General features: G+C 35.8%; 2 protein-coding genes across 6 annotated transcripts; one reads left to right on the forward strand and one right to left on the reverse strand.

Moving 5' to 3' along the window:
- The first annotated feature begins 1590 nt into the window (after positions 1-1590).
- Positions 1591-9832, forward strand: LOC107413647 (RNA pseudouridine synthase 5). Of its 3 annotated transcripts, none has more exons than XM_060819460.1 (14): positions 1591-1766; positions 1860-1917; positions 2087-2114; positions 2194-2240; positions 2331-2421; positions 3177-3342; positions 4442-4529; positions 5414-5498; positions 6068-6143; positions 6351-6418; positions 7244-7313; positions 8461-8539; positions 8942-9059; positions 9565-9832. In XM_060819460.1, exons 1-14 carry the CDS (start codon positions 1661-1663, stop codon positions 9637-9639), a joined length of 1155 nt encoding a protein of 384 aa, XP_060675443.1. In that variant the 5' UTR covers positions 1591-1660; the 3' UTR covers positions 9640-9832. The 3 variants fall into 3 exon arrangements, with proteins under 3 accessions (XP_060675443.1, XP_060675444.1, XP_048325706.2); XM_048469749.2 differs by having other exon boundaries at positions 1593-1766; positions 8966-9059; XM_060819461.1 differs by lacking the exons at positions 8461-8539; positions 8942-9059; positions 9565-9832 and adding an exon at positions 7385-7478.
- Positions 9833-10153: 321 nt separating this feature from the next.
- LOC107413648 (uncharacterized) lies at positions 10154-20113 on the reverse strand. 3 transcript variants are annotated; one of them, XM_048469748.2, is made up of 5 exons: positions 19641-20113; positions 19147-19523; positions 17833-18696; positions 15328-16491; positions 10154-13433 (listed from the first exon to the last, which is right to left on the reverse strand). In XM_048469748.2, the coding sequence occupies exons 2-5, from the start codon at positions 19307-19309 to the stop codon at positions 10396-10398; spliced, it is 5229 nt and encodes a 1742-aa protein (XP_048325705.2). In that variant the 5' UTR covers positions 19310-19523; positions 19641-20113; the 3' UTR covers positions 10154-10395. The 3 variants fall into 3 exon arrangements, with proteins under 3 accessions (XP_048325705.2, XP_048325704.2, XP_048325702.2); XM_048469747.2 differs by having other exon boundaries at positions 10154-13436; positions 19147-19448; positions 19641-20111; XM_048469745.2 differs by having other exon boundaries at positions 10154-13436; positions 19641-20111.
- Between the last annotated feature and the right edge of the window lie 358 nt (positions 20114-20471).

The following is a 20471-nucleotide window of genomic DNA, read 5'->3' on the forward strand; positions in this document are numbered from 1 at the left end:
TTTCTCCAAAACTTCATCCAATGTTTTTTTATCATCCTCCCCTCTCATATTGTTTGAAAACAAATTTATAAAAATGGAAACCACTCTAGTCATAATGTATTTGATTATGGCTCAAATGCCCCCGTATGAGTTCTTCACTGTGTGTAAAAGATTTCCATCATTCCATTTTGAATCTGAGGCCTTCTTCGCTCTCATTCATCTCTCCAAGCATTTTTTGGTCATGTTATGTATTCAATCAATAACCATCAAATGGGTGGTCAAATGATGAATCAGTTTACATCTAAAACTCCTCAACCACGCTCTTTTGCGGCTTTAGCACTTACCTTTGACTTACATTTTTCCTGCTTTTGTATTTTTAACTATGCTTTGTTGGAATAGTTGGCAGTGGAAGGGGCTAGGTCATAAACAAACTACTTGGAATTCATTTGTCCTAACATGGATACCATTTGCCACAAAAACCGTAAAGGTTTTCAAATTGTCATTGTGATAATTACTAATGTCAAGCGTCTATCAATAGAAATTGAACATTGTAGGGAAGTCTAATCTATTATACTTGAAGTTCTCAACCAATGGACTTAGTTGCATGTAGATGCACATGGATGAATGTCACTCTCCATGTAACTATACTCAAATTGGTTTATGCCATCATTTATTCTATTGCATAGAAAACAATTGAATACATATTTTCTTCTAATAAAGTGAATTTTGTGTATATCCGATGTTATCAATGAAATTACATTTTTTATGTGATTTTGTTCCCTGTATTGGTATCTTATAATCAGTAAAATTGTGAATGACGTAATTATAGTTATTCAAAATATATTTGAAAAAACACCTATTTAAAAGATATTTCAAAACCTATTTCAAATAGACATTGTTGGACAAAAAGGAGAGGATGAATTGTCTAAAAAAAATTTGGTTTTACAAAATTGAAAGATAAGAGGCGTAAAACAAATTTCACGCACCATGTGAACCATGAGGAGGGTAAAAATCTAAAATTTGGGATTGATAGGGCTTAATGAAAAGGGCATTATTTGTAAAAATCCAATAGAAGAACATTTTAGTGGTAAATTTCTACCTAAATTCTTTTTTTTAGTGGTAAATTTATATTTAAATTCTTTTTTCAGTGGTAAAGCTTATTACCTGATAGAACAGGGGTGTCTCTTTTTGGTTCATTTTGAATTCTTAGGTATGTTTTTGAATTTTTGATGTGATATCAAATTAAATTATCATTATTTTTTAGTATGACTAACTCAAAATATCAAATTTTTTTAATATGAAATAATGTTGCAGTTTATTAATAATTTACAAATTAATATGACTTAAAATTATGAAAAACAGTTGACCATCACCGATTGAACCATGCTTACATATCAATTAATAGTTGATTACATTTAAATCAGTTTTGATTTTTTTTAAAACAAAATTTACAATGGATAAATCAAGTCTTAGCATTAATTAGATCTTGTCTAATTTGAACCTTTTGTTACAATTTTTTTTTTAGTGCATATACTGTATGCGGTCGGAAAATAATAATAATAATTTTGATAGACAAGAAAGGCCTTGTTTTATTATCATTATTATTATTATTATTATTATTATTTTGTTTTTTGGGGACTTCCATATGCTTTGCCTTCCTTAGGTCGCTCATAACCGTAAAATGTCTGACCCTTCACAGGCGTGTCGGTCTGCGACATTTGGATTACCGTGGCCTCTTCTCAACGATGGCTTGTTCTACAACGACGTCGTTCGAGCCTCCGATTCCGGTCCTATTTTCTCTTCTGCTTGCTCTAATTGCATAGTCTGAGGAAAAATGTTCAATCTCTTTACCTCTCAAAAGAGTTTTGTGTAATTTACAGGATTGACACTGATCCACTTCTACTCTACAAAGCACAAGAACTCCGCTCCACCAAAAGGGTAACACTTATGCTTTTCCTCTCTCTCCCTCTCTCTCTCTCTTTCTATATATATATATATATATATATATATTATTCTATCCTCTGTTTGGCTGCTCAGAAATTTTTTTTTTTTTTTTTTTTCCTAATCTTTGAATTAGTTGGTAAAATTTTGACTTATTATCTATCAGTTGGTTGCAGCGAATTCAGAATGGACAGGTTCGGTAATCATATAATTGGAAAAGGTTTTTTTTCTTTTTGATTGCGTAAATTCTCAGCTTCCTTGACTGGTTCGCAGATAGCAGTTGATGGCGAAGTTATTAGAGATCCCGATACGATCCTCAGGTTCTTTGTTGATCTAAAACCTTCACAAAGATATTTTTATTTATTATTTTTTGTTTGTTTATTTAATTTGAATTTATTTGCATTGTTTAGGATTGGTTCGAAATTGGTATACCATAGGCTTCCATGGGAGGAGCCTGAAGCACCGTACTTTCTTCAGATTCTATATGAAGATGATGATATGGTAATAAAGTTCTCAAACTGATAGTTTTATTATACGACTATGACTTGGTTCGCTGTGGTTTTTAATTGCATCTATGTTGTGTGCATTTATGGATGTGATATGTTACATAGCTTGCATGATAAATTTTATTAATTGGATTCATATTATTTATTACTATTATTATTTTTTTATTTTTTTTTTGGCACAGTGTTTGACAAAAATGCTTCTTGTCAATGTTGTTTGTGTACTTTTTATTAAAAATTAAATACAAAATATATGTTCCGGTTATGCTAGATGTGTTGTAATAATGTTCACATTCTTACAATATGTGAGGTTTTGAGTTCAAATTACCCAATGATAAAAAAGGGGGGGAAAAAAAAAATGTTAATATTTTCTTTTGGGTTATGGTATTGGGTGGAAGGGAATGAGATAGTTCATATTTTCCTACGCAAAAACCAAAAGAAGAAAGTACTCATGCTTTGTTTTATTTTGGTTCTTGGAAAATGTAGAATTGACCTTATTTGAGGTTATGCAGTTCTGGAAGCAGCTTAGATTATGAATTTATCCTTCCTTTTGCAGCCAATGCAAGAATAATATAAATAATTCTTTCCTTCTGATAAAATACATAAATTGATAAATTAAGGTATATGGTTCAGGATTTTTCAACTTCGTTAATGATCATGTGCGGGAGAGCGTATGCTTTTTGTTTTTTTTCCATTATGGTATCTCTATTTTATTTGTTTATGCTTGACGTTAAACTATAACTGTGTATTCAGATTGCTCTAAATAAGCCACCTGGATTGCAAGTTCTACCTGGAGGTCTTTTCCAGCAACGAACAGTTTTAACACAGCTTCAGTGGTGGGCAACCAAGCCGACGTCTTCTGTAGCATGTCAAGGACCCCATCCTGTTCCTGTTCATCGCCTGGGAAGGGGTACTTCAGGTCAGCCCATGAGTTTTGATGCTTATTAGAATATTTTTCATTACATTCATTGTAAATTGGCCTGCCTATTTGCTATGTCTACTTGAATAATTAAATTCTGACTATGAGAATCAAACAAGCTGAGATGACATGTTATGGAATCTTAACAATTGGTGTCATTGAAAAGATGAGATCAAAAATGTAACTATTCATTTAACCATATTGAAAACATTCATGCTATAACTCAAAATTCATCTCACTGGACTGCTAAGTAGATTGATTTCATATTGTTAACTGGAATTTTGAAATGAAGTTCATAACTCATAAGTGACAATTTTAACTATTCGTCTTCCTCAGATAGTATATTAGCAAAAGATGGTTTCTTTTTGTTTGATTGCATAAGTGTTAGTTGTCTCAACTTCATAAGGAAAGCACTGATACACAATCTTAAGATGATCCTAGGGGGAAAAGCTCTATCAGGGGCAGCTTTCCGAAGTCATAAAATAACAGGACGTGTCTACCGAACCTATTATATTTACTTGTCAAACATGTTTCCTGGACTAGCAATCCCACCCTTGTCCAGTAGGCCTATAGGAGGAGGAACTAAAACGAAGGGATTCTATGAAATATTTTTGGGGATTCTAAGTAGGGCAAGGGCTACTAGGAAGAGTAGCTTTTGATCTGGGAATGGATGATTCATATTGTTAAACAGTTTACATCCTCGACTTTTGTCAGTACAGAAGGTGGACAATTATCCTGTAAGTTGGGGTTGCTTCTGATACTGCAGTGGTAGCTCTCCTAATAGCTAAAAATTTTGGCATCAATGGTAATCTCCACTTTCTTTACAGAGTTCATGTCGTCTGTTTGGTCTTATGTTTAAATTATGTTAATCTCCCTTTCTGGTTAGTTGTTTTTCTAGACATGTAAGGAAAAACTTATGGATGGACTACACTTGAGTGTAATGATATACACAGTTGGATAGACTTCCTAAAAGTTTATGCTTTTTGGATGATGCTAACATAACATATGCAATTCTTCTTGTCTTATAATATCCTATATGCGCTGAGTGGTCAAACTTTCTTTCCCTTCTTCGGGGCTTACTGTCCTGAATTGGTTTTAGGAATATTGCTATGTGCAAAGACAAAGTTGGCCAAAACTCGCCTTGCAGCTTACTTTGCCGACGGGACATCTCATATTGAAAACAGCAGGTTAGAGAAATTCATCTCTTTTAATTTGCTTGTATCTGATATGATAGTTAATAATGATAATGAAACTGGTTGACACTTGAACATTGTTTTTTCCTTAAAGCCCTCGTATTGCCCTCGTATTGTACCTGAAGCCTTAAATTAAATAGCTGCACTTCTTATCTTCTTGTTTGGCAAACGGAGAGCTCAATGGTGTTGGTAGGTAGGATGGACTGGTTATTTTCCCATGCACCAATTAGGCTCATGTGTTATTCCATTTCATCTGCTTACCAAACTGCTTCTGCCAAGTTAAGGGAGCTATCTGGACAAAAATTTGGAATTTGAATGTAAACTTTTCTATTTTATTTTTGGATTAGTGTTTATATGTCAGAATGCAGTCTTTGGTTGGAAATTTTTTCGTTGATTTTTTATTTAAAGTGATATTAGTTATAATCCTTAATGGAAAGAAGATAAGAAAAAATAAATAAATAAATTACTTAATTCTACAGGAGTTGTTGTCGAATGTTGAAAGATGCAACAACAGGGCAAGTAAGTACCTCTTATTAGGTAACAACAATCTAAAATTCTTAATTGAGGGTTAATATTAGTACCTCTTTCTTCCATGATATAAAACTAATTTTTCATCAGCAAATTGTGAATGAGATTTTCGCTCTTTCACTTTTCATTTCAAACCCTTTAATAAATCATATGGCAGAGATGCAGGTACCAACCTACTTAACATATCAACTACAAATTTTGCTTTCGTGCCTTTTGCTTTTTCCTTTTCCTTCTTCTTCCCCTTTTTTTTTTTTTTTTTTTTTTTTTTTGTTTGTATACCGCACTTAAGATTCCCAACTTCTTTAGTCATTAAACAGTTTGCTGATGAATTCTATGATCCCAAAATACAGTAAAACCAGTGTGGATCTCTGTGCAACAAGGAAGGTTACTAAAATATATCGGGCGCTGGTAACTGGGATAATTGGTGAGGACGAGGTAAAATCCTTGTAAGACATCAATCTTTGATCAAAATGTGCTTTTCAGAATTTACACTCAGCTCATATGTATCTGCATGTATAAGAATGTTAACCAGGAGAAGCAGTTGTGTCCTCTCTTTTATACCCTAATTTTTTTTACCTTACTTTCCTGAGATGAAGAATTTTAGTAACTATATTATGATTGTGCATCTATTTGCTTCACATTCAATGGTGAAAATAATGTTCATCACCCAAAGGCCACTGGAGATTGGATGTTTAATTAAGCACATACCTAAGACATCAAATATACACTGTTTCAATATTAGGATGCATGGATAATGAGGTTGTTATTCACATTAGTATATAAGATATATTGTTTTTCAATTCTTTTGATGCCTTGATTATATGGAATTCTTTCTCACATCAATAAAACTTAAACCATTTGTTCTGCTTACTAGGCCCAATTTAACGTGATGGGTCTCATGAGACCAATATTCTTCCCATCTAGAGCTTTCCATTATGTTTTCTTACATGTATCAACTGCATTACTCCATATAAAATAACTTGCGTAAATCATGATTGATTCAGGTGATTATCAAGCAGCCAATTGGTATGGTGCAGTATCCTGGTGTGGCCAAGGGGTTGTATGTTGCTACCCCCTCAGGTTTTTTATACATCTTTGTTTGGTGATGTATGGATTTTAGTTGTGTACGTTATAGTTGCGAAGTTATAATTCTGAAATATAATAGGAAACTCTAATCCCTTTTCTGTTTACCACTTATTGTATCTTACGTATGGTCTCATGGTAGTGCCTTGGTCTATTTCAAATTACCTGTATAATATTTATCTCCTTTACTTTTTAACTAACCAGGAAAACCATCTCTTAGCAAGGTTGAAGTTCTTGAGAGAGACGTAAAAAAGAATCTCACATTGGTCCAGGTACCTCAAACCATGCTCCAGAATTTCATAAGTATGCTTTTTTAATTTCTTCAGCTTTGTCCAAAATGATATTCAGTATAAAGATTTTTAAAATTGATAGTTTACTCTATCAAACTCGAACTATTGAGTTTTTACTTAGAGTTTTGACATATTTGAGCTCTATTCTATCCAGAGTTAATTTTTGGGCTTTTATTTGGAAAGCCTTATATTTTTTATTGGGTTATAGGCCAATTTGATTTGAATAACGGTCGGTTAAATTGTCCGACTGTTTTATTTTTTATTTGGCAGCTCAATGGACTGCTAACTAGAAAATAAAAGAGTCCAAGAAAAATTAATTTGGCTTATAAAATAAGGCATTGAATCATGTTAAGGGTGTTCTGTTGGCAATGTACGGCCAAATTAAAATAGACCAATAAAATTATTAATTTGGCTTCTAAAGCAAAGCATTGAATTATGTTAAGGGTGTTATACATAGCTGGGTCCACAACTTAACAATTTAAACACATCTTAATTGTATTCAGGCTGTCTGTTTGGTATTGCGTCTTGATGACTCTGTTTTTGATAATTTATGTTAAGGCCTGTTTTATTTTTGGTTGTTTGATGGGCTACATGTTAGGGAAAATGTTAAATATGTCATTTGTTTATTATATTGTTGGGTCAACTTGGTAACAAGTTTTGGGAATTGTTAATAGCTTAACAAATCATAAATCTTTTAAATGCTACTGAACATAAAACCTAACTAGAAATTTTGGCATGCAAAATATCCTTTTGTTATTTTCTTTATCAAATAAGATAAATTTCTTGCACATTTCGCATGCTTAACAGGTTGAGATTCAATCAGGACGTCCACACCAAATTCGCATCCATCTCTCTTTCATTGGGCATCCTCTATTAGGTATGTTTAAGTATTGAGTTTTGTTCCAACAGTGGCTTTTTCTTGAGTTGAGTATACTTCTTTTATTACAGAATTCAATGCTTGCTTATGGTGAACCTTCCATTTATGGGAATGATCTATATGTGTACGCATATGCATTGGGACGTTGGCTTGTGTGTTTTGATAGAGATGATCCTCGGTAATGTTTGAGGAAAGCTCATGAAATTATAGTTGTGTTGGCATTACAATTCAAATTGTTAATCTTCTCATTGTCTTTTCTTTTTGAGATCTAACAATTCAAATCATATAATTTCCCTTAACTTCATCTGAAACCTTATAGGTTCTCAATATGACCATACCGGCAATCTTTTAATTTCCTTAACATTTTGGCAGTTTATATTATTCAAAGTTATTCATATGCATATCAATCATGTTAATGCATTGTTATGCAAAAGAAATGTGTTTATTTTTATGGAAACAAAATATGTCTTGGAGACAAAGGCTTATTTAAGACATAGGCACAGGAAATAAATTATTAAGGATTGTTTCACTCAATAAATAAGCTTTAATTGTACGGCAAATGTGATAGACAAGTAATTGATTCTTGAACATTTCATATATTGCTGCCCTGTATCTCGATCCTCCCTTGTTCTTTACTTTCGTTTTCCAGTCTTCTATTGTCTTGGAAGACTTGGTTGTTGAATAGCAAGTGCACTCCTCTTCTAATGAACCATGGCTCTGCTGCCTGTATCATCTGTGCCAATATTTGTTGTGTTGATGTCAATAGTTGGGTGCACTTCCTATCAATTAAAGCTAACAAGATATGGCCTTTTGACCCAAGACTGTTTCCTTATTTATATGTTGGCACAGATGTACTTCTTTTTATATTGATCAGATGTACTTGTTTTAAAAACAGAAAAGGGCATATATATATGAGCTTTTGTGAAGATTTTCCTTTAATCACAAGCACTTTACTAAATTATGTTTCTTTCTTTTCTGTTTTGTGCTTGACTTGGCATCCACATTCTCACTCCATCCACTTTGATGTGAAAAGTGCTCAGATCGTCTTGTTTGGATATTTAAAATTTGATCTCCATCATTTCTTTGCTAGTTAATATAGATCATACTGTATCATGAGTTTTAAAGTTTTGTTTTTTCCGTTTAACAGGTGATCCTCTTTATGTTATTGGTGGACATCCAAAATGCTTTGGATCTGAAAATGTGGAAGATAATTTCGCACAAGATGGGTATGGATTTTCCTAGAGCATATTACTAAAGCGGTTTTTTTTTTTTTTTTTTTTTTTATTTTATTTTTGTCCATTTGTTTTCCTGATCACTATACACCAATGTCATATTATTGGTGGGAACAAAAGTTCAATTGTTAGGAATTTGTGGATGAGATTGTTTTCACCAGATGGCATGGGTTTCATAAACTACTAGAGCAATTCCTTTCATTTTTTTCTTTTTTTCTTTTTTTCCTACCTTCCTAAAGGTTTCTTTTCCTGCTTTTTACTTCTTGTCTGTTGTCAAATTCTAAAGAAACTGACAGATTTTCTTCAAGGAATTATTTGGGGAAAAAGTAAAAAAGAAAATAAGGAACATCCTGTAATGTCCTTTTTTGTCATCCAACTTATCTTTTTAAGTTGCAGTTTGTTTTTATATTTCTCATGTAGGGGGTTTCTGCGGCCTGCAAACCCTGTTCCTGGAGACTGTGGCTACAACTTGCATGCATATCAAGTGGTTCTCTCTCATCTATCAAACAATGAGGCAAGTAAAGGAATAAGCATTAAATATCTCTTGCTACTTCTCAATATGAAATGCATACAGTACTTTATTGCCTGAGGATTTTGTTACATGTGATACTGGACCACTTAAAACATATGAAAAGGAATCCCTTCCATCTCATTAAAGGCTTGGTGGGTGCACCTGCCCATCTCAAGGTACAGCTCAAAATCGGGCCTCTTATATTTCGAGTGAAAAGTTTTTTATCTGTGTTTAACAGACCTGCCTGCTGTGAGCAATCACGGGAAGAAGGAAATGGTTTTAAGTTTCCAATGGTTTTAAGATGAGTTAGAGTTGAGTTATTGGACTTGGCTTGAGACTTTTTCTGCTTTCATTGGTATAATATTTCCACTGGAAACAATTTTACCAAGAGACACTATTTCTCGAGTTTGTTCCTATCTTGGAGTTTTTGCATGCATTATTTCATCGAATACAAACCTTTTGGAATCTTGTTTTTATTTATTTCACTGCTGATCCTATGCGATTTCAGGTGATTAAAATCACTGCTCCTCTCCCACATATCCTCCAGACCAAGCAAGAAGCGCAAGAAATCAGCACGTATTAAAACATTCCAGACTTAGCAGCTTGATGATGAAAACATTCCCCTATTGATGGTCGCAAAGAGGGGGGTTTTATAATTTTGTAGAAATATTGTTTTTTCTTGTGTGACAAGTTAAAAGCACTTCGAGATGGCTTTGTATCTCTTCTGAATAGACCATAGTGCGATTGATGCAAATAAATTAAAAATAATTCGATTTCTCATTGGATTAAATAATATCCAAACTGCAAATTGTAACAAAACCAGGCGCAACTCATATGTTAATAATCCCTACAATTAAAAATGATAGAACAAAACTAACCAGAACCATACCCAAAATGAGGGAAAAGGGATTAACAAACTTGCATCAGAAAATAGGGGTAATCACAGAGAAACTAACCACCAGCAATATTTAGTATCCAAAAGATATTCGGGAAATATAGAATCCATCCAAAAATGACACTAAATTCCAGGCAAAAAGAACACAATTGAGCGTAGATGGATGAGATCTAAAGCAGGGCCAAAAAAGATGGAACAGCGCTGGAACTGGAAACCTTCCCAAATTTCACAGATTATTTCTGTATTTCCATCAAATACAACAAATACAAAGCTGCTGGAATATTACAAGCACCTACAATATTTTATCAAAAAGACCGACTTGTGATAACCATTCTATCGCCCTATCATTTCATTGAACAATATAAAAAAACTATATTACAGTGCGGCAATGAAAGAAATTTGCCGCAGAGGGCCTTCTTTAAGGATGCCCTCTGACAACATCTACTACCTGCCTATGTCCCCTTTACCTCTCCACGATTCATCCTCTCTGATGATGCTGCTAGCCTGCCCAACATACTGATCACTTTTGGCATAGTGCATTTTAATAGCTGCCACAGGATCTGAAACACCTGTGCATGGTCCCCCAACGAGAATACCTCCCCTGCCTACAACATTCATTCCAACCATCCCCCTTCCTTGCTGCTGTAAACTTGAAATTGCATCGAAACCATTCCGTATCTGCATCTCAGAAAATATGTCTGGCCGCTGCTTCACATCTACTGTAAAAGGCTGTGCCTTAGTACCATCCCGGCTCCTATATACCTGATAATCAACCACTCCATTACTGCTACTAATATCCCTAGTTGGAAAAACTGATACACCATTCACATTCCGCTCATTACTCTTCACAACTGTCTGCAATGGCTGCTGTTCCACTTTGGACGAGGATGTTGGAAAATTGCTGAAAGCAGCAGGATACTTGGCCAGTAATATAGCAGACTCGGGCATAGAGGGATATGCAGTTTGTATTCTGTTTCCATCCCAAAAACCATAACTCCTCATTGGAACATTCTCAAGGCCAAGAAAATTATTATGATCAAACTTCAGGACGCCAGAATTTCCATCTGAATTGTGGTGGCTAGTGAATCTGAGGTTAGATGACTTGTTAGATGACTTATGCTGATGGGTCCCTTTCTCAACATTCTCATGCATACTGGAATTTGCCTTCTGCAGAGATGATGGATTGCTAAGTATCTTACCAAACAGTTTAAAATCACCATTCCTGCTTGGTTTCTCTGAATCTGATAAACTGTGTGTGTGAGTCTTGGAATGATCAATTGCTTGCTCTTTCTTTTGAGACATAAGAGGAAAATCAGCAAATGAACGCTGAGCTTTTGAACTGTTACACTTCTGAAGATAGCATTCCTGCATCATAAGATGACTTTTGCTATTCCTGTCTGACGTTGAAGTCTTCTGAACTTCTGACAGATTTCTACAACTGATATCACCATTCAACCCTTTCTTGGTTGGCATTTGCAAGGGATAGCCCCTGAGGACCTGAGAGGATTCAACATTTGTTGATGATGGAAGACCTCTGAGGTGCTCATAACTCTCATCCCTACTTAAAGGAACATTACACTGCATATCCCTATCTTCCTGAAAATCCAGTTTTGATGAAAATCTATTTACATTATGGGGTTTTTCAGCTTGAGTGACAGCAGAATCCACCGAAACACACTTTGCAGCAGCGAGAGAAGCTTCCTGCGGCATTGAGACGACACAAGACTTTTCCATGGAATTCAACTCGACAGAAACGTGTTGCTGATAGTCATAGTTCAAACTGAGACCTGAAGAACTACTTCTATCAGCAGCCAAGTGTGAAGCATTCCCAGATGAATTTGAATCACTTGAAATAAATTGCAAGGCACATTGACCATCTATATTTGCATTGCTTTTATCCTCTAGTCCCTCCAAATTATTTCCAAATCTGTCAGAAGAGACCTCATCAACAGATTTTATCCCAACAGGTTCAGGATTAAGTATTTCAGGCTCATTCCCCTCAGAGATAGATACAGATTCTGCGACAGACATTGCCTTTTCAGATATATTGTCTCTATTTACAAACATAATTTCACTTCTTTGCACGGAAAGTGGCTCAGACTGTCTATCAACACCATTCAAGGTATTGCTGTCACTATCTGAAACTAGCTTAGGCCTATCCTCTGTATGACATACATCAGACAGAGTCATTTCCTGAGCACCATCATCCTTACGATCTACTTGTTCCCTCCTGTTGTTTTCCTCAGGCCTCAGAGCAGTTTGCATGTTCAGAGTCTCCGCAGGATCACATTCATCATTGTTTCTCTTAATAACAGACACTGCCAAGTCTTCATCCATTTTAGAGCCTAACTTATCACCACAAATACCTGACCCTGTTTCCAAAATACAGGCACCTTCATAACCACTCCCACCTCCATTGGCATCATTGCCCATGGATGTTCTATCATTTCCAGGCCCAGAATGTATCAAATCAAGTCCAAGACACTTCCTAGCCTTACTAAAGAAAACCTTGCATTGATTCCTTGATTTTGTTCCAACACACTGTGAAATCATTGCAAAATCCTTGCCATAGGTGGATACAGCCCGTATGAAGATAGACTTCTCCTCATCTGTCCAATCGCTAGGATCCATCTCCCCACAACTCTCATCAGAACAGGTTTCTTCATCAACAATCTGCGTCACATCGGATGTTAAAGGCCGTCCTGTTACAGACTCAACTCTCTGGCACTTCCATTCCCTGTAGCCCTCTGCAGGATCAGCGGAACTGGTGATACAAGAACTCATGTTCTCAGATGACAGGGAACCACATATACCTGCCAAAACATCAGCAGCAACTGTTTCTCTTTCATTCCCAACAACATCAAAACTGCATGGTCGTTCAACAGTGCCATTATCACCCCATGCGGTTTTAGATTCAGTGTACCCTCCCAGAAACAACCTTCCAGAATATGCCTGCCGATTTCTCACACTACCATCAGCATGAGCTGCCATCACGGAAGCAGCACCAAGGATATCAAGGGAAGCTGCATTCATCTCACGATTCCATTTCTTCCCTGATGGAACTAAATAGGTATAAGAAGAGATGGACTTCCCTTGCTTACTGATATCCAATTTCTTCCTAGTTTTCTCAAAACAATCAGATTTGTGATTCTTGTAGTAGAACTCAACACAGTCAGCAGTAGTCTTATGGTCAAGGAAAGAAGATATTTTTCTGAAATCCTTACCAAAGGTGGCTAGCTTATCCATAAAAATTTCTTTTTCCTCCGGTGTCCAGGGATTGATTATAGCCCTTTCCTTCTCAACAGCACAGGGATCTTCAACTAATCCATTGCTAGATATAAATCTTGACACAACCTGTTCCTTCTTGTCCAAAATTAGGGCCGGCATCTTTAAGGTGTTTCTGTAACGCCTGACTTGAGAATCCAACAGCAACTTGCTTGTAAAATTAAGAATTTCTGTCGTAGGGACCAGACTCAGATTTCCTGCTGCAAAAGAGTTTTAAGATAATTAAGAGGGAAGAAAATAAAAGATAGAGATGAAAAGGAGAAATTTTCACCAACATTCTAGGGTAATAAAATCCACCAAAACATCCTATATATCGTAATTAATCCCTCATTTACTCAAATTTAGCTAGTACCCAAACTAGCATGTTCATGAACTGGATGAATACTAAGGTTTCACCACATCCATGATTAGGTGCACAACATTTGCCTTGCATAACATCTCGCATATAATTAAAACATCCAATCCAATTTTGGCAACCAGATACGAAACCAAATATCACAACACACGTTACAGTCAGTTCTAATCATGCCTCGTAAAACTCTAGTAACGATTTCATATCTATAAATCCAACAAGCAAGTAATCACATCTACAAACCTTAGAGAGAATATTCAACTTAAAGGAACTTTCTTATAAGCTATTTATATACTAAACATGACAAAGAAGAAAATATCATTATCGCACATGTACATCAATAGGAAATTTAATAAAGATGATCAAAATTTTCAGAAAACAGTAATTTGCCCTAGAAAAAATGTTAACAGCTTCCCTAAGAAATCATGGAGTAACATAGAAGTATCTGGTCAGCCTTTGATTGTTAATATTGCAGCAGAAACATTTTATATAAAACTATCAACTACAAAGGTAAATAATTTGAAGACAGCATACAACATACAAAGTAATATTTGATAGCACTAAAATTGTTCAAAATAAAGATACAAATAGATGATGAAGATCCATGACAAAACTCAAAAAACCATCAGATGAAATATTTTTATTTTCATTCGGTGTAGGAGCTGGAAATACAACTTTTTCACCCATAAGCCCAATTTTACATGGACACCAGCATAAGAATCCCACAACCCCATCCATGAAGCAAGAATTATTCAAAAAGTATGGGGCAGTTGCTGAGTTCTGAATTTCTTTTAATACCTAACTGAATCGTCCGTTTTTACAATGGTTTTCACATACCTATCTAATAGGCATGTGCTTATAGATACGTACTGATTCATTTCCAAAGTTAAAACAATATCATTACTTGCTCGACAGTCTCTCCCACTAAAAGGTAAAAACAAACCTAACACCCCATCATTGTACAAGTAGCAGTGAGTCATAAGAAAAGCATAAAAATATCATAATTCACAAACAAAAAAGCACTTTAAGCAACAGGTATGCACTCAAAAACACCCTACTTTTAGCTCACTTGTAAGCAGCAACTTAATGACCAATTCTCTCTTTTCAATATCTCTAGAACAAGTACAGTCCTATCTGGCTATAATAGGATAATTTAACCCATTTTAAAGGTGAACAGAAGATACAACAAACAAGATTAACAAAGCCAACTTGAATGGGAACATGTACTATGCCATTTTTTTTTCCCCCCTTTTCTAGAAGGAGTACTTTAAAAACTGTGCTTATCATGTCTGTCAAACAGATTAGCAAACTTACAAGGCTGAAACACTCAAGTTTCCAAGGTACACATTAAGCATTGTACTCATTCCATTATAAATGCAAGCTGTTAATTCGTACTATCATATTTATAGGATGATATCTCTTCAACTACTTTAATCCACATTATCCATCGTATTTTTCTACAAACAATACTGCCTAAAAGAGTGGACCTACTTCAGTTTTGAGCCTAAGTTTCATAATTTTTTTTTTTTTTGGGGGGGAAATTTCACATTCTAATACAAAATAAAAACAATGGAGAACAAATGGATAGTTAAAATCGTCCTTCCACAGCCTTATCAACTACAAGACAGCAGATAAAATCATCCACAACCGTAAATCTTATTGTTAAAATACCAAAGGTAGAGAATAGCACATGAAAAAAGAAAAAAAAAAACTCAAGAAAAGGAGATAGGTTTGCTTACCAGGTGAAGAAAAACGGGAGCGAATAGAAGAACGATGCTTTTGGTAACCACCATGCATTGACCGCAAGCTTAACTCAAACTTCTTCTGAGATTTTGCTCGGCATTTCCTTATAGATAGCAATCGCATATCCTCCTTCCAAAGGTGTTGAAAAGCTTTAAACTTTAAGGTAATCACTCTCTCCTTGAACTTTAAAAACCTCTTCCTCATTGCAAATTTCTCTTTAATTAATGAATCATTTTGCCCATTTGAGGATTTGCCAACTCCAGAAATCTCAAACTTACATTGATGTCTCGGCAATAGCTTATTCAATTCATCAAATGCTCTGTTAGATGATTCTCTATTACACGTCAATATTCCTTCACATACCATATCTACTCCAATAGAACACAAGTCACTGGAAACAGGTGAATCTTTTCCACCCTCTGTAAGTAAACTACCCTCCCGATGATCAGGTAGAACCACTTGTTCCCCTTCATCAGGAATGTCAAATTTTACTTCACTGTTAGTCAACTGAACTGAATGTGAATGCCCTACACCATCATTCAGCATACCAGAAGGAGAAACTGCCTTCACCAAACATGGCGGCTCAACTAACTTTGATGTCACAGTTCCAGGACTATCAACATCCTCATCTTTAGCATTCGGACCAATTTCCTCCTGCTGACTATTACACATAGGCATCTCCTCCAAAACTGTGTTCCCAGAAGGAACTACTTGTAGTGGAGCAGGACGAGGGATCAAATTGGTAACAACATCCTGCTCCTTACAAGATTTTGCATTATCCTCCACAGGCAAAGAACTGGAAGCTGCTGGACACGGACCGCTAACTCCAGTTTCCGATTTCAACGACTTCAGTTCATTTTCAAGTAAATCAATTTCAGATTCAGTCACCTCCAATTTCTTGGAGATTTCACCCTTCCATATTAGTAATTTACTCATTGCACTAGACCTCATAAAACAAGAGCTCACCACATTTGCATCGTCAGATTGTAGCAATTCAGTTATTGATGGGCCCAAATTAATTATTGAATCAGAATCCAACTTCTCTAAATTAAAAGAGAATCCCTCTACATGATCCTGAGATGCAATACCAGGCGAACCACATAAATTATTAATATCATTATCGTTATTTGCTGCCTTGCCAAATGATTTCTCCTCAACACCTGTCACAACAATAAACTTAGTGTTACCCAAAAAAAAAAAAAAAAGGCAAGTGGAGAAATGCAACAAGATGAAGCGTCAAACAAGACAAGAAGCAATGAAAGTTACTGTTCTAAAAAATAAGTCAAGGAATTAAAAATTTTAAATTCTGGAGGTAAAAACTAACAAATAAATTCAACTACGATGGTTACATACAAAGATAAACTGTACATGGTACTTTCATACTCCTAATAAAAGACATGTCATTTACACGGTTAAAACTACTGAGTAAGAAAATATTTAAAAAACAAAAAGATGACCATGTAAAATAATTAAGAAAATTTTAAACGCCATTTTTCTGTATAAAGATAGGACAAAAAATAGCAGTCAAGTGTCAGTTTCAGAACATCAAAGCTTAAAGAAATAACTAGAGACACTGTGCAAACTCAGAACAACACACCGTTAAAGTTTTCTCATTAGAAAAGCTTATTTTTATTCAACACTTAAAAGAATCAAAGCATAACCACTTAATTCTAAAGAATCAAAACATAATCACTTAATTCTTATATATGACGAAATAATTCCAGCAGAAACAGCTCTTCCCACAGCAAAATTTAACATAGCCATGGGAGCACATAAGTATCAGAACCTGATTGCCAGTCATTACAAAGTATTAAATATGAGCAAAACCAACATAAAATTTAAAGAAGAGGCGGGGTTATCAACAATCCAAAATCCAAAGCGCAATTTGCGAGAATTTCTCAATATAAAGGAAATGATGCATGCACAATAGTGGAACACAAATACCCCACCCCACCCCCCCACCCCATAAACAAAACCTCCTTCAAAACAGAAAAAAGTACATATACATACATATTAATTATATAATTAAGAAAAGTGTCACAGAATACTCCTGTTACAAACTCAAGGTAGAGCAAGGAATTAACATTTTTACAAGCCAAAAAATTAAACTTACCAATCTTACTTGTTCAAAAGGGCATAGAAATTCAAACTCATTTTCGTTTCAGACTGAATCAAGACCTTATGCCATAGCATCAGAGCCATGGACCATTCATCAAATAAGATAAATTGAAAATTCTCCAAAACGGGTAAAACATGCCACAAAAACCAAGGACAGCTCACCTAAGATTTGCAAACTCCAACTAAAATTCAAGGTGTAAAATCATAAAATCTATATTGTTCCTCAATCTAGCAATTATTGGCTTAAATTATTAATACGGGAACAAGTAACCACGACTAACAACAGTTCTGAGAACTCCTAGTTTCTAACCAAATCATACCTTGTCCGATTAGCAATCCTAAATAATTGTCTATGACAATAATGTAAGGAGCTCAAACCATACCTGGTGAAGAACTACAAGCAACAGATGATGGTGTTGCAGGAGATGCACAATCTGAAAAACCCATAACTCTAGGGCTTTTATCGGCCAAGTTTGGACCAAGAGAATGAACATGTTCCATACTGTTAGCAGCAGAAGAAGCTCCTTGTTTATTCAAACTAACATCAGGACCCTCAACTTTCTTTTTCTCATATTTTGCCAATCCCTCACCCCATCCAAGTCGTGGCTTCTTCCTAGAAGTTGTCTCCTCAGATGGTGCAGCAGATGTCACACAGGCAGTAGCATCTCCCGATGGAGACTGGACTGGAGTTGCATTTTTTGTCTGCAACTCTACCTTCGCTTCATTTGAATCTACAGCCCCAATACTCTTCGAGCTACTTGAGTGGCTGAAACCTGAACCCCGTGAGGACAAACTTCCAGAACGAGTCCATTTAAGAGGCTTCCAATCATTTAAACCCAAAGAGTTATCTCTCTCACTTTTCTGGCCTGTACCCAGCCCATCAGAACCACCAATCTTATCTTGCTGATCTTTCAATGGAAACTGATCCCATGTGTTCCCAAAGTCCGAGGTTGAATGAGATGAATAAGTAGCCAAGTCATCCCGAGTCCTCAGTTCATTGTTCACATCGTGAACCCTTCCAGGTGTGTTTGGAGACCCATTGGCTGTTTCCCACAAATGGCCTTTCCAATCTCTCTGGTTATAAGAGCCTCTGTTTTCCCTATTGTTTCTACCATACTTTCCTTCCCCACGTGAAATAGACGGCCGCCAGTTCTCATCTTCAAGCATCCTTTCACTGGACCTAGACGGCGCATATCCATGGCCAGGTTCTTCAGAGAACATGTGCAAACCACCCGGCCTACCATGACCTTCAGAAAATATTCAAACAAAGAAAGAAGGGAAAACCACAAAATATCAACAAGCTGAGTACAAAGCCAAAAAATAAAAATAAAAAAAAGGGAAAGGGAAAGTATATTCCACAAAACAAGATCTTCTCATAGAGAATTACTTGTCCCAGATCTCCATTAAACAAAGCCAAGAAAGAAAATTGTCAGATCTAGACAAAAACAAAGAAATTATGAAACCCAGAAAAGAATTCTTCAGAAACAACAAACCCATCTTTTAAATGCAAAAAAAAATTAAATAAATAAAAAAACAATCAAGTTTTGAACCCAAGTCCTTAAAATAAACCAGAGAGATGGAAGAAAAATTAATAACCCAAAGCCTCCGAAAAACTAAAAAAAGAAAACACAAACGCACACTAAATCTGAAGCCCAGTACAGGGAAAAAAAGTACGAAAGGCAAAATCGAAAACGCACCTGGTGGTCTGCGAAAATCTGTCGTTGCCCACCGATTGAGCTCACGCGATCCGTGATGGGACGAGTCCCTCCATCTGGTCACAGAACCTAGGGACTCCGACCTCTCGTGCTTCCTCTCCCTGAAGAAGTCCTTCCGATCCCAAGGCAATGGTTCAGGCGGCATGAAAACCAACACAATCGCATGGGCAGCCACGGCCCCGCCCACCCCAAAAACCCTTTGCACAACAAACACGGAACTAAATATTCCCAAAACAAAAACCACCGCTCAGATCTTCCCTAAACCCTCTTCCCAGTCCACAAACCTGCCCAAACCACCTCAAAACTTCACAACAGAACTCAAAAGTGGCAACACAAACCACATGCGCGGCGCAAACAATCTAGGGTTTACAGAAAAACCAAAAAATAAAAAAAAATAAAAACGAAAGCCAAAATGAAAAAACCAAAGAAAAAAAAACAACAACAACAACAACCACGAGACTGAGACAGCAACCCACCCGCGATTGAATCCCTAGGGAGTCCTTCAGAACCAGATCGAGGACAAAATACAGAAGTAAGATAGTCTCACTGAGCCGTAATATTATTATCCTCCCTGATTGCTAGGGTTTGCAATCCTTATCTCCTTCGGTCCTTTTGGCAAGCCTTCCCTATCTTCTTCTTCTTCTTCTTCTTCTTCTTCTTCTCTCTCTCTCTCTCTCTCTCTCTCTCTCTAAAGATTTTTTTTTTTTCCGTCTCTTAAGAAAAATAAAAATTAAATTAAAATTTTCCTTCGCTTTCTCTCTCTTTCTTGGCTGGTGAGAAATTTGCCTCTGCGGCGAGAAACTAAGAACGTGAAACCGATAAGCGACAAAGAGTGCCTTGAGAGAGAAACAAAAGAGAAGAGAGAGAGAGATTAGCATTCGGATCCCAACGCCTCTATTTAGCTATATTGAAAATATGCATTCGTGTCCGCAAAAATAATTATTTTTTTATTTTTAATTTTAATATTTTTTTATATTCCTATTTAATTCTTTTTCTTCGTATCTCTTTTTTTTTTTTTTTTTGTTTTTTTTTTTGGCTATTCTCATCAATCATCTTTTTCTTTTTCACTTTGGCCCCGCTCGCAGTTCTCGTTTTCTAGACCCGGAAATACCCCTGTTTTGAGGCAGTATTTACGCAAACACTGACGGTGGTATCCACGCGCCATCTATGATAAAATGACTACTTTAGCCTTGTGATTTTTGAGAATGACAGTAATGTGGTGTCACTCTTTGAGGGCCATGTTGCTTAAAATGAGTCTTGTTGACTGTCATATTGTCAAAAATAAAAAATAAAATAGTTTTTAACTT

The sequence above is a fragment of the Ziziphus jujuba genome, chromosome 8, assembly GCF_031755915.1.
Source record: "Ziziphus jujuba cultivar Dongzao chromosome 8, ASM3175591v1".
Lineage (NCBI taxonomy): Eukaryota > Viridiplantae > Streptophyta > Magnoliopsida > Rosales > Rhamnaceae > Ziziphus > Ziziphus jujuba.